The 13,754-nt window shown below is 45.7% G+C and overlaps 1 protein-coding gene across 1 annotated transcript in view; it reads right to left on the minus strand.

The window, feature by feature from the left end:
• The window catches only part of LOC149862154 (hexokinase-2), a 46,137-nt gene extending 38,567 nt beyond the window's left edge, over nt 1–7,570 (minus strand). Inside the window, exon 1 of the mRNA XM_090051899.1 lies at nt 7,413–7,570. Within this exon, the coding sequence (XP_089908025.1) occupies nt 7,413–7,475 (63 nt within the window). The 5' untranslated portion in view covers nt 7,476–7,570. The remainder of the gene's footprint in view (nt 1–7,412) is intronic.
• Between the last annotated feature and the right edge of the window lie 6,184 nt (nt 7,571–13,754).

The following is a 13,754-nucleotide window of genomic DNA, read 5'->3' on the forward strand; positions in this document are numbered from 1 at the left end:
AATCCATGAAACAACCAAGAGGAGGGAAAATTACTTTGAAAAACCTCTTTCAAGGAGGAGAATCCTTTTTTGTTCTGCCTTTGATATCTCTACAAATCTCCATTTAGAGCAGGAAAAATGACTTGGGTGCAATCTAGAACAAGTAAATCTATGGGGAATGGATGAGTTCCAGAAGTTAACGGAGGTTCCCTGAGGAAATCTGAGCTTGGATAGCAGACAGCTGGCATGTTGAATGTGACGCTGAATGTGTTGCACAAAGCAGGCATGGGCAAAATAACTGGGATACATGTCTGGGTCAAGAATCAGCTTTCCAACATTGTTAAAATTCCAGCTGAGTAGAACAGCAGCAATCTGAAACAAGCCAGGGGAAAGGAAAAGAAAAGAAAAAAGCCCCAAAAAACAAATCATCCCTGAGTTTCCCTTCCCATTTTCTCCTATTAGCAAATACTCAAAATATGTAAAAGTAAGCCAAGTCAGAACTGTAATTACAGACTTGCGTAGTCACCATTTTCCAATGGACGCCTTTTCTCTTGTGAGTTTATAGCAGAATATAATAGTTTACCAGCCCCAAGAATATTCTATCCTGAACTCAGTCTAAAAGCTCTATATTATTGAACCATGGACTTTGTATCCAAAACTGCTATGCAATGTTGCTATATTTTGAGGGGCTATACTTTGTTTTACCCAATAAGTGGCTGCATTTCACCAGTCAGTGGTGGGATCTCTATGGAGTCTTGATATCCTTGGTGTCCTTGATATCTTAAGACACTTAACTGAGTTTGTATTAAAATAGTTTGAATTCTTCATCTCACAGGAGTGTGAGAAGTGCCCAGTGTAATTATAAATAAACTGCAGTCATTTTCTGTGCAAGTTCATCCTAAAAGCAGAACCTCCAATTACACACCCCTTATCACCAAAGACAAGACCTGTGGGCGCTGTAGTTTGCAAGGATTAAAACAGCACTATCAAAGCAGAAATGTCCTTGAAACTGCAGCACCAGATACAAAGCATTCTGGAATTTAAGTCTGAATCTGCATGATCTGGGACCATGCAGCTGTCTCCCTGCAACACATGGATTGGCCACACAAGACTCATGCAAATTTCAGGGTCAGTGCTTTGACATTATGACTGAGGCACCTATCAAAAGCTAAAGGGAAAGGGTATATTTTAAAATAATTTCTGTATAATATTTGGCCTTTGGGAGAGAGAAAAATAAAGAATTTATCAATTAAAAAAAAATTTTTAAAAAAATCAAGAGAACTCCTGGCTGCAATTCAAGTTGCTATGATCCGTGGGGAGTCACATGGAGTCACTTTTTTTTCAGCAATAAATGCTAGAAGTGCCTTTGTCCATGGGCAAGTTGTGATGTTCTCTCCCACACACCCTGTAAGCTCATCTCTTTTGTCTTGAAGGCGTCGGGATTGTCTGGGGCCAGTGCTGCTTCTCTTCTACCCCCTCGGGCTTGATGTTGCTAACATGTCCGCACATGAATAACTTTATTCAAGTTCAGTGCAATTATTCATATGAAAAGAAAAATTAAGCCCGAGTTTAAGGGCTGGCAAGATCAGTCCCATCAATACAACTGCTTGTGCAAGTGAAATCCCTCCAGTTCAAGTGTTTGTAGAAGCAGCCTTGCTGTCTTTGTCTCTCCAGGAGCTGATAAGAGCTTTAGGGACACAAGGAATGCACTATCACTCTAATGGGTAAATACTGTGTGGGGGGGAATCTGTTATGTGCTAAAGGAGCATAAAAGTTTTGAGAATCTTTTATCTTATTTTTGGTTTCCTATTGAATGACAACATTTATCTGGGTCCACCCTAGTGTGTTTTGTAAATTATCGTGTGATAGCCGCTTCCTGTTAAGTACAACTACTTCCTGTATAACAAAACAATCCAGCACTGGAAGCCGTGAAGAGTTATTTAGTTTACTGCAAAAGCAGTTAGCCACCTATTTGTGTTTAAATTCTTTTTGTGCTCTGTAAACTGAATCCATTTGCCTTTTTTTTCTTGGCATTGATTTTTCAGACATTAAGAATGATATGAACAGCAAAAACCTGCCCCTTCTACTGTATTTTTGCTCTGTAGATCTTACCTCTGAGAACTGAATGTTAAAACAGGTTAAGGTTATAGACGTATTGGTCTAGAGAAGCAAAAGAATCAAAATTCATGGCAAAGGTGATAGCTATGATTAAAACAGATTAATGATTTTTTTTATGGTAAAAAATCCAGTACCTAGTATTTTTTTAAATGTGTTTCACTTGAAAGATGAGGATCCTGATTTCACGCAGCCCAGTGTAAATGTTCCCTCCACTCTGAAGTATGAGTAATACTGAAATCCTCTCATGAAAGAGACGCTACACACATTAAGCTATTCCCAGAATAGCCATGCAAGGCTGGTAAGAGGAACAAGCTCATCACCCATTAACATGCAACAGCTGAAGACACGAAACAAAAAAGACTCCTAAACCCACCTATCTGGAGTGCATCTGTATCTCAAAGTGCATTACAAGACAAAATGGCATCTCCAACTAACAAAGACAAAAATCGATTCCCTGGCTGGCTCAGACCTGAGTTGAAACAAGGCACTGCAAACTGTTATCAAAGTAGCTTTGTGTGTCTGGGACAGAAGATGTGGTCCCCGACAGAGATCTGTACCAGCAGCCCTGGTGTATGTAGGTTTACTGGCAGACCTTATGTCATGTGCAGAAAATAAGTTATACAACCCAAGTACAACTTCATTGGTAAAGACTGCATCCATTTTAAAAGTGAATGACCACCCGCATTTACTGAAGTGACTGGAGTGGCAGAGTGAGCCTGGCATAGTCCTAGGCTGGCTAAACAGGGTCAGAAGGCAGAAACCCTGCCAGGTGCTAAATGTGACAAGTCACAAACCAGAGCCCTGTGTAACCGCATCCAGTCCAGCCTAACCTTGAGCCCGCAAGTGGGGAACCACCTCCAGAAGGTCGTAGGGACTGCATGCAAAAGAGCTCAGCACCAGGCAGGATGAGCCCCTGGGTGACCTTAAAACTTGAGGATACTCTGCCATTCCTCTGCAACTTGAGCATGAGTCAAGCTTCCTGCTCAGCCGGTTCTTCCCCACCCCCAGGACTCTCAGTCTCAGCTTACAGGAGCTGGGCGGGCTGAACTCTTGACGGGGCAGGGAGGCAGGATTACTAATAAGCCTTCTAGCATCATGCATCACCCAGAGCCTGCAGACTCCGCCTTGTCCGCCCCTCAACTCCGTCCCTTTTTCTGAGAAATGAGCTGCTAGAGGGAAAGCTGAAGTGAGGCTCCCTGGCCAAACTTCATGCTGAAGCCGGAAGCATGTGCGTTTCCTGCGCTGCTTGCAGCTGCTGCTGTGTAACCCACCCCAGCTGCCAGCGATTCCTACCAGAGAGGAATGACCGCACTTATCTGCAGTGGGACATTCTCCGCTCCTGTTATCTCCTGTCCCCTGTATCTGTCTATCTGGGACACTTTAATTTAGACTGCAAGTTTCTGGAGCCAAGTGTTGTCTCTTACCCCGAGCTACTATACAGCACCTCTCACCAGGCATCCCCAATGTGGTGGGAAACTGTTCATCAATACAATACACAGGACTTTACCAACTGGATCAGAAACATCAGTCTCATTTTACAGATTGAAACATTGTGACACAGGAGAAGGGAGTTACCCAAGGTCACCCAGCAGGCAATGGCAGGTCCCTGGAGTCCCCATTCAGCGCTCTATCCACTAAGCAACACTATATAATAAAGCTATATTGTGAAACTGGGACCAGTTTGGCTGGATAATTTGGACCAGTTCGCAGGGATTACAGAGACCAGCATGGCTAGAAAACTGGGACCAGACAGGGAGGGTTTACTGGGACCCCCCTTCAGTTATGGCTGAACCGAGTGCTGCTCCTGGAGAATGAAGCTTCATCTGTCCACTAAACCCAGATGGTGTGGATAGCAGAAGGGCACGGCTGAGATACCCTATACCCGCAGTGCTCCAGAGGAGTTTGGTGGGTCTCTCTCTAGTCCTCTGCATGCAGTTACCAGCATAGTCCATGCTGCTCTGAGCACAGGCCAAAGACTGAATGGCTGGGAAGATTGTTACAACTGCCTTGCCCTTCACAAAAGCTTCCTGGCTCGGTATTATGGGGGAGTTTGCCCTGTCACTGACCTTGCTCTGCTTGCTCAATGGCTGGAAGACCGCAGTTTCCAGGGACCAGTCTTAAGGCTCATTCAAATGTGCACATAGACAATGATTTTTGGAAATGATCTCTTCTTGGACCAACTGTATCACTGTGAAAAAGTTACGCAGCTGACCCAATAAATAGTATCACCCCCCAAAATCCTTGCCCCTCATAATTCCCAGACTGTCCTGGCTACAACATCACTCTACTAGTACCATCACATGTACAAGGGCATTTAAATGAAACAGGCAATGAAACTGCAGATTAAGAGCAACTCCACGTCTGAAAGGGAAGAGAGAGGCAAATCCTTCCTATGCACATGCTGTATTGACAGGTTGGCTTTGTTTAGAAGAGTCAAATTAAGTCATTTCAAATTTAGCTTTTATCCCTGATTAGTAATTTCTGCTGGGAAGAAAAGAATACCCCAGTGACAATTATTTTACTCTGAATCATGCAATGCCCACAGGCAATGATTCTCCTACCATTATTTCAGCCTCAAATAACAGCGGTTGAAACTCAAATGGCTCAGTTGATGTTAATGATTGAGAGACCCAGGCAAAATATCAGAATGTGGCCAAATTCATTGATATTAGTCTCCAGGCTTCTTTAATACCTTTCTGTCCTTTTCTGGGCAATTTTAAACTATATCATCACTTTGAGACCACTGTTACTCTGTCAGTTCCAAGGGTGGTCCACGTGTGTTAACTCCTTGTTTCCTGCTACTAAACTAAATACTATTTTTCCCTATATACAACTGCCCAGTTCTGATGCAAATGCAAACAGCAGATGAGGTGAGAGAAGCATCTGCAAATAGCAAAGCAGGTGCATACGTTATTCTTGGAACAGTATGAGAAACTAGGGTCTGATCTGATATGTGCATGACAATAACCAAGAGGCCCCAATCAAGACTGGGCACCCAGTATGCTGCGCACTGTCCAGACACATAGCAAGTAACAGCCACATTCGGACAGTGTGGGCTGATTGAGGATTTTGTCCCTGAAATCTGTTTAAACAGAGAATTCAGATCTGGAAGCAGTTCTTCATGGCCAGAACTGCAAGCCTCTTTCACCCGACAGAGGCACAAGTTACCTAAAATGGCTGTGGAGTACTTTGGAGGGCCAAGTTCTACTTGATTCTCTTTTTTCCCCCACCTCCCAACAATGAGCTTTGTTTGGTCTATTTGGCCAGGAGTGAAACCAAATAGTTAGTCAAGTGGACCGAGCTTTGCACACTGTGTACCAGGTTTGTGACTAGGAACAATAGTTGGCTGAAAAAACCCCATCCATTATTTGAAGTACCTGATAAGCGTCTACAGCAAGCAGACAATAGCAAGGAAACTCAGAGCTAAGGCCAAGGCCTCACCTCCCTCTTGTTTCTTGCTACAAGATGCACCTGTGTTGATTCCGCTGTTGCACAATCCCTGTTGTGCCCTAACATAAGACAGGAAGAGTGGGAGACTAGGCTGCATTGCCTTATGGGTTGATCTGATTTTTGGCAGATACTTTTACCCTTTTGCCTCCTATTTTATGCCATCATCAGCAGGGTCATCAACGCTGAAGAACTCCGCACTTCAACCTTGGCACTCCCTAGAGTGTATTTATGATGGTTGCATCTCTCTTTGTTGCTCTAGAGAAAAGTCACATCACTTGATTGAGGAAGTGATGGTTTGTTTTTTTTTCTATAGGACACATTTAGAAATCCTAATCAGCAGCTTCAGATGTGCTATACGAACCAGTGTAGAAGTGCACACTGCATTATGCCAGGCACAGCATAAACCTGGAACAAAGAGGGTCCCTGTCTCAGACATCTAATTCAAGGATGCTCACCAGACAGGAAGGAGCACTCTGACTCCATTGTCCGATATACTCTCACAGCCATACACCTTCAGAAACTATTAAGCTAACCATTGGGATTCAGAGACTACCAGCCAGCCCCATCCAAAGCAGGCCAACTGTGCTTGGGCTATCTAAAGAAGAAATATCAGAATTAAAAAAAAGACCATGTGCACATTTCAACTGTCATACTCTTAAATATCCAGGTAGAATTAGTGGTTGTTCATAGATGACCCCTAATAATATCCTTTCTTCCCTTAAAAATATTGAGTTACTAGCACAAACAATAACTATAACCCAACAGGGTGCAATCAACATGATGTTTGATTTGCATTTTCTGTCCAAGTTCAGGCATTGATTTGATGAGGTAACATAATCACTCTTACACTCCAAGCACCAGCACTGACCGCTCTCTGCTCTTCAGTTCCCAGGCAATGCAGGACGCCAGGGTTAATTTTTTATTTGCCGCTAAGTAATGGGATGGGAATCTCACTGAGGGGTGAATTTAGAGTGGTGCTGGTTTTGGGAGGGTATAAAGTGGAGCATCAGAGACCCTACTCATTAAAGCCTTCACCCTTGCCTCCTCCTTTCTCATCAAAAAGCCACTCAGCCTATAATCTCAAGGTGGGTTTTTAATTTTGAACGCTCACTCCCATCCCCTACCACTGGTGTCATTTTCCCAAACTGCGTTCTCCTATTACCCATCCCACTCTCCGGCTGCACCCTGGCACTCAACTCTGCCTCCAGACAAGTCTCTCCCATGTCACAAGACAAGGAGCAAATGGAAAACACCCCAACCTTTCTCCCTTCAGAGCTGGATGCTGCCCTTTATCCCCTCGGGAGCAGCTTTCTGGTTGCATCCAGGGCGTCAGACAGTCTGAGCCACACATGCCCCTGTGTCCCTACATAACCCTGTTTCTCATAAAGGAAAGCCTGGGATGTAAAGGTCCCTCCAGCAGATCTGGAGAGGCCAGAGGGCTCCATCTCCAGCAAGGGATCACTTGCTCCCACCTATGGGGGGCTGTAAGAGCCCTGCATGGGGCCGGCTCTGGGAAACCTATTGTCCGGGGTGAGCCCAAGCCAAGTCCCAACCCCGCTCCCCTCTGCAGGCGAGCCTGGCAGGCTTGGCTGCCCCTTTCCCTGCTGGGGACCCCCGGAGCCTCCCTCCAGCAGGGCAGGCGCTCGAGCACGTGCTGGCAGCGAGGGCAGAGCAAAGCCCCGGGCCCCGCGCTCTGAAACCAGCGCGCGGGCAGCCCCTTGCCGCGGCGCGCTGGGTAAGTGGGCGCCCACCGGACCCTCCCAGGCGAGACCCGGCGGCGGGAAGCCGGAGCAGGGGGTGAGGCGGCCCCGGCGACCCCCGGGCTCGGCTCCCGGACCGACCCGGCCCCGGGGGCCCCCACGCACCTTCTGAGCCTGGTCATGGCTGAGCTCGGTGAAGAAGTAGGCGAGCAGGTGGGACGCGATCATCCCGCGTGGCTCCGGGCGCAGGGCAGGCGGCGGCGTGCTCCGGCCTCGCGGCGGCTCATTGAGGAGGTTCCCGCACCACGAGTGACGCCGCGCCGCGGCCGACTCCCATTGGCCCGCCCGGCGGGGGTGTGTGCCTGCCCCGGGCTAAGGGCTCGTGCGCCCGCCCCGCCCCTGCCTACGTGCCGGCGTGGGGATGCTGCGGGCTCCGCAGGCTGCTTGGATGCGAGGCTTGCCCCGCGTCTCCCGGGAGAGAGCAGCCCAGGCACCTCGGCTGCTTGGTTTCCTGCCCCCGAGCCGGAGCCGACGGGGAGTTTGGGGCAGGGGTGTTGGCACGACAGCCGGGGGAGGCGGGCAGGAGATGCTGCCGGCATCCGTGCTCCATTTCGCTCAGCAAAACTCGGCGCTACAATGATAATGCTCTAACACTATGTAGTGTTAGAGTATTTTATGTGTGTGCGCGCGCGTATAAATGAATGTGTGTGTATGCATATGTATATAAATATAAAGGCAGACAAGGTAAATCTTGTCTGCTGGGTAGATCTGATCTCTTTTATTAAACCAACCATAACCTACACCCCTATAACTATAAAATGTATATGTATGTAAATGCAAATGTGTGTGTGTGTGTGTGTGTGTGTAATATTAGAAAACAAATACACACACACACACACACACTGTATATTATAAATGTATATTAGGTTATAGTGTCTAATGTACTATATAGTGTTCTATATAGTGTTAGAGAGTGATGTTGTAGCCAGGACAACTTGGGAATGATGTGAGGGGCAAGGATTTTTGGAGGGGTGATATTGTTTATTGGGTCAGCTGCCTAACTTTTCCCCAAAACCGGTTTAGCATCTGGAGGACAGAAGCCCCTGTGGTACCCAGGCCCGAAAGCCAGGATTCTTGCCTCAGCCTTATTTTGGTCAGGAATTCAGCATCACCTTTCTGAGCCTGCGTTTCACCCTCTGCTCAATCAGTGGCTCTAAGGTTTGGGGTGGAGGGGATAGGGCACTGGCTGGGGACTCCTGGAACAGACACATATTCAATAGAAGATGGCACAACCTGGCTGCACCCAGATCAGATGCTCCAGATAAGTCTCCATTTTTAGTTCATTTTCTTACATTTTTGTCACACAACGCAACTTAGATTTCCTTTTCTTTTCTTTTTTTTTTTTTTTATGTCTTTTAGGACTGGTGCTTCCAAACCCTTCCCAGCTGCAGCCCAATTGTTAATCAGTCCTTTCACAAGGAGTCAGAAGCACTTTACCCTGTAGGTTTTCCTAAGAGCTGGATGCAGACACCAGAAAATGCTGTGACTTCAGGCCTCACAGGAGCTCTGAACCTCAGTTTCCCTCAACTGACAGGGGAGAAGATTGTTAATAAGAGTTTGAGCCTCTCCCACAAATACAAGGAGCTATTAAAAGCCCTAGATTAGTTCCTGAGCTAAGGGGAAGCAGGGTCACCACGGAGCGTCATTTGCTTGCTATAGCTTTTTGTTATTAAGCCCCAGGTTATTTTAGTTTGCCTGGGAAAATCTTGGAGATGACATGAGCAAAGTATGACATGGTTCCCCCCACCATCTCTCCAGCTACAGAAAACAGATTGGACCCAACTTACGCATATGTAAAGACAACATACTGCCACATAGCTCCTTCCATTTGCAGACCTTAAAAGACTTTACAGAAGGAACTGTGCATCATTATCCCCATTACACAGCTAGAAAAACTTAGGCAGAGAGCAGGGGAGTGACTTAATGACCCAGCAGGCCAGTGGGGCAGCCAGGAATTCAACCCCAGTCTCCTGATGCTAAGTTTAGTTCCAATAGGCTAATAAGTGTTACACCTTCTTACTCCAGTGCAGGATGTGCTATTAATTGATCTCTCAAAGCCACTCACCTACCAAGGATTATCCCAACACTAGAATGATTCCAACAGCTTTATTTACTCTTATTCAGTCACCTTTCCGAGATGCATCCACTTATTGCTACTCCAGATAATTTCTGACAACGTTTAATTACACAAACACACAAATTCTGAATAATAATAAAATCACTGTTTGCTGCCCCTGTGCTGTCACACACACCGGAAACCTTTATTTCCATTCAGTTCACATTGCTTGAAATACAAAACTGGTCAGATCACTTTTGTCTCTAAGGCACACAGGATAAAGTGCATGACCATGGGAGTGAGCACAATAGAACAGACACACCTTTGCCCAAGTTATGATGAGGAGCCAGCCAAGTCCCTGCTCTCCTGCCAGCCACCTTGATGAGATGAAGGAGCTTAATGAGGAGAAGATAGTACAGTAAACAAAGAGGCTGCTGAGAAAGACACTTGAGAAGACAGTCAGCTAGGCAGGAGGGAGCTCTCCCTCCAGCCCCGAGTGCTTCCCCACCTCCTGCAGGGTTACATTCTCCTGCCTTGTAAGTTTTCTCTATATGTGCAGCCAGGGGCCTCGTGTCAACTACACCAGTTGAGAGCTCATGAGGCCACAAGTTCACCCATCCATCATAAGGGGAAATTTTCTGAGACAGGCAGTAAGACAGACAATTGCATCTCAAAGATCATGAGCTGCCTCTGACACGCAGGACAAACAGGTTTAAATAGAAGCGCTGCTGTACTCTGTGAACCAGACAGTTTGATCTCTGAGCTGCTGGGGAACCCCTCCCCCAAAATTCTCCAGCAGGGTGTGAGATGCAAGCAAGTCAGAGGCACGAGGGCTTCAGAAGAGACCTATGATCCATCATCCAGAGCGCAAGCCAGAAATTCCCCACACCCTGCCACTGACTCACTGCATGGCCCTGAGCAAGTCACTGATCCTGCTAGGTGGTGAGCCCCTTTGCAGGCCTTTCACTGAGTCTCTTCCAGATCAATAAGACAAGCTCAGCAATACTGACTTCACAGGGAGGGTCTGGGAAGCTTCAAGCCACTTTAAAACCTGATGTGTCTTTCATTTGACAAATCACATGCAAAACATGAACCTTATGTCACAACCCTTTGTGGCAAGTCAGGCTACACCAAAGTGAAAATTACCTGAAGACTTAAGAGAAACACACAGCAACTGGGAATGAAACACAATTCGACTTTGGCATTAAAAGACACTCTTTTTGCACAGCTAGTGGATGTCTGGCCCGTTGTTGCCTGAAGATTGTCCCCTCTTGCTGAGGACAGTCTCACTAGTATAAGCAGCTGCCTCAAGTGCATTCTGAATGGCACTGAGGACTGTCATAATACACAGAGCAATCACTTTCCTGATTCAATCACAGCTCTTGCAACTAAATCCTCCCAAGGATTTCACTAATTCTCTTTGATCTTTGCAAAATAATTGCAGCTTGAGCTGGGGAATTTACCAACCTAAGGAAACATTTACTTGGCTTAAGGGGGAAAAAAAGAATTTACAGAAATCACTATGTCAATCTTTTTAAAAGCCAGATCTTTGGTGGTGAAGGGATTACACCTGTCATTTTAACCACTTTGCTCCATGCTGAGTCTTTTGAGTCCTGGACCAGCTGAAGACACTAAGCACACAGGGACAGAACATTAGTATCACTTAATGGATCAACCCTAGTGTATGCCAGTGAAGACTGTAGCCCATGGGATGCTTGCAGCTACCAAAGCTCTGGTGCATTTATATAAGAGGGGTTCAGGGGCCACATCTCTGCCTTTCAGCTGTGTTCAGTTGGCTGAAAACCCTATCCAGGGTTGCTCAAGATCAAAGCAAAAGCTTCAGGGGAGAAGGACAATAGTTAAGGAATCCAGCAGTCATTGGAATCAATGGAAATCTTTGCACTAAACTATCTCAGCTTTGGAACAAGTGTCAAACCCCACAGACCTTGGGATGGTCTTTGGTTCACAGGAGATGGTCAAAGTGATGAGCATATTTTCCAGTCCCTCCCTGAATATTGCAGAAAAAAAGGTTGGATTGCATATTTCGCAAGCAGCTCTTACAATTAAAAGGCTGAGGTTTTCAAAGGCAGAGATTTGAAAAAGTCAAGCCAAAAACCTGCCCAAGCTTAGTTGTCTTGTTGGACTAGTAAAGTGAAGACATGCCTGCCTCTGTAGCCAAGAGGACACAGGCCAGCGTCACATCTACCTGTCTTTGACTCCCTTGACTGAATGAACAGCTGCTCATTTATAGCTGGGTTGTCTGGGGGCAGTATTTTGGTGTATATCCAAAGTAAGGCTGAGACGCATCTCTGGGTCCATAATGAGATGCCTTAACCACATCACTCCCAAAAAGAGGAGACTAAAGGAGATCAAATGCAGCATAAGCTGGCATTTTTCACCACCCTCTAGTCCTCTGAGCTACCCAGGCTGCCCGAGAAGATTTAGATTTAGAACCTGGGCCACAGGCCCCAAAAGGTGCTGACTGAAAGGCTTGAAAGTATGTTAAAAGCAACACCATCCGCAATGCACTGAATGAGTGGACCTGTGACCAGAGTCCTATTAACACACTGCCCAAATGATAGACTTTGAACCACTCCTGCAAGATGACTCAGTATCATCACCCTCACTTAGTACAAGTGAAGAAAGTAGGGCACAATGAATCAATGGCAAAACCGGAAACAGAACCTGGGAGTCATGACTCCCAGTCTTCTGTTGTAACAAACAGCCACAGGCACATACACTTTGCAAGGCAGGCATCATTTCATTAAAGCTGCGACATCCTATCCCAGATGAAACTTTGTCTGCATGTGGAAAATAGTTTTGCATATGAAAAATTATTTTTGTGTCTTTTTCCCCCCACCCCCGACTGAAAGTGTTACTTCACTTTGCCAAGACAGGACAGTTATCAGAGGCCGGTGAAGAGTAACATTTTTCTCAGGCAGGTGTTGGCAAATATACACAGAAGTGGAATTCAGCAACAGTCTCAGCTTTGGCTCAAAAGAAACTGGTCAGTTCTACTAGGAGAGAAATGCTGCTGTTTTCTTTGATGGATCTGGTGAAAACTTGACCCTGAATCAGAGCTTTAAATGGCATCCCTCCCTACAGATGTTTCTCCAACTGATACTCAGGAGTTCTTCTGGATAGTAGGTCTGTAACTAAAAACATCACCTACCACTGATGCTAAATGCCAGCTCATGTAACACACCAAGGCCCACAAAGTTCACCTGTCAATGTCATCTTCCTAAAAACCATCTCTTTCTTCCTTAAATGACACATTTTGCTCCTGAGGGTTTCCTGTAAGGCTGCTGTGAGCAGCAGAAGTGATATCCAAAAATTACACTGGGTATTTGGCTCATACGAAACTAGCTTTGATACCTGCAAACAAAAAGCAAGCCTACAGATTTCAAGTAAGTCATTTTAACATCCATAACTGTTTTTTTTTCCCTAGGACCAGGCAAACGATAAATGAATAGCCAAACAAAGCTGAGATGCTTCCAGTATTCAAGTCACTGCAGATCACCTAGGATAGGAAGTCAGATGAACAGCTGTGCCTCCCTTTCTCAGCAGGTGAAACAATACAGGACATACACGGTGAAGGAGTGGTGAGTGCAGAGGGATGGTAAATAAAATCCCCTTACCTGATTGAAGCTCATTCCGTCTTTCACGTTAGCCAAGCTTTCAGCTGTCATATTCAGCCTCTGGAGACAAGCTGTTAGTTTGATGGTACAGGGAATTTCTGGCCAGGAGAGATTCCAGACTGAAGAAATTGGTGTAAAGACAGCTTTATCATCTCTGATCTCTGTGGAGGGAGGCCTGGCACGTCATGCCTGAGGTCACTGCCATGCACAGCGGAGATAAATACAGGATTTCAGCATGGAGTGATTTAATCCCAGAGCTGAGAGAAAAGCACAAAAAATAAATTATTCTATCAGCAAAAGAAAAGGGCCTATGGTAAAGAAACTGAAACAACACTGGAAAGAGTGGAAATTTATGGTGGGAAAACTCTGCTCTTCAATCAGTGTAAATCTGAAGTGATTCTAATGAAGGCAAAGGAATTACAGTGGGGACATTTTGCATGGAGGCAGCTGTGTTGGAGCCTGTAGCAATAAAAAGCTGTATTCTAAAGGAAGGGCACTAGTGTAACAAGTGACTCCTACCTGGGTAAATCACCAATACAAGACATTTTGCATACACTGCACCTGCATTAAGATGCTTCATCTTCTACCCTGTGCAGTCCTTTGCATCTGTATAAGGAGGGTATAAAATGTTATAGAATGACAGAGGAAGCTATTTAAATTCCCTTTTATGCTGGCAGGGATGACAGGTCATTTTGCATTAGTAGTATTACAGTTAATCCTTTAGGACTTTACTAAATAGAACAATTAATAATT

The sequence above is a fragment of the Crocodylus siamensis genome, chromosome 6 (genome assembly GCF_052110815.1).
Source record: "Crocodylus siamensis isolate JL-2025a chromosome 6, ASM5211081v1, whole genome shotgun sequence".
NCBI lineage: Eukaryota > Metazoa > Chordata > Crocodylia > Crocodylidae > Crocodylus > Crocodylus siamensis.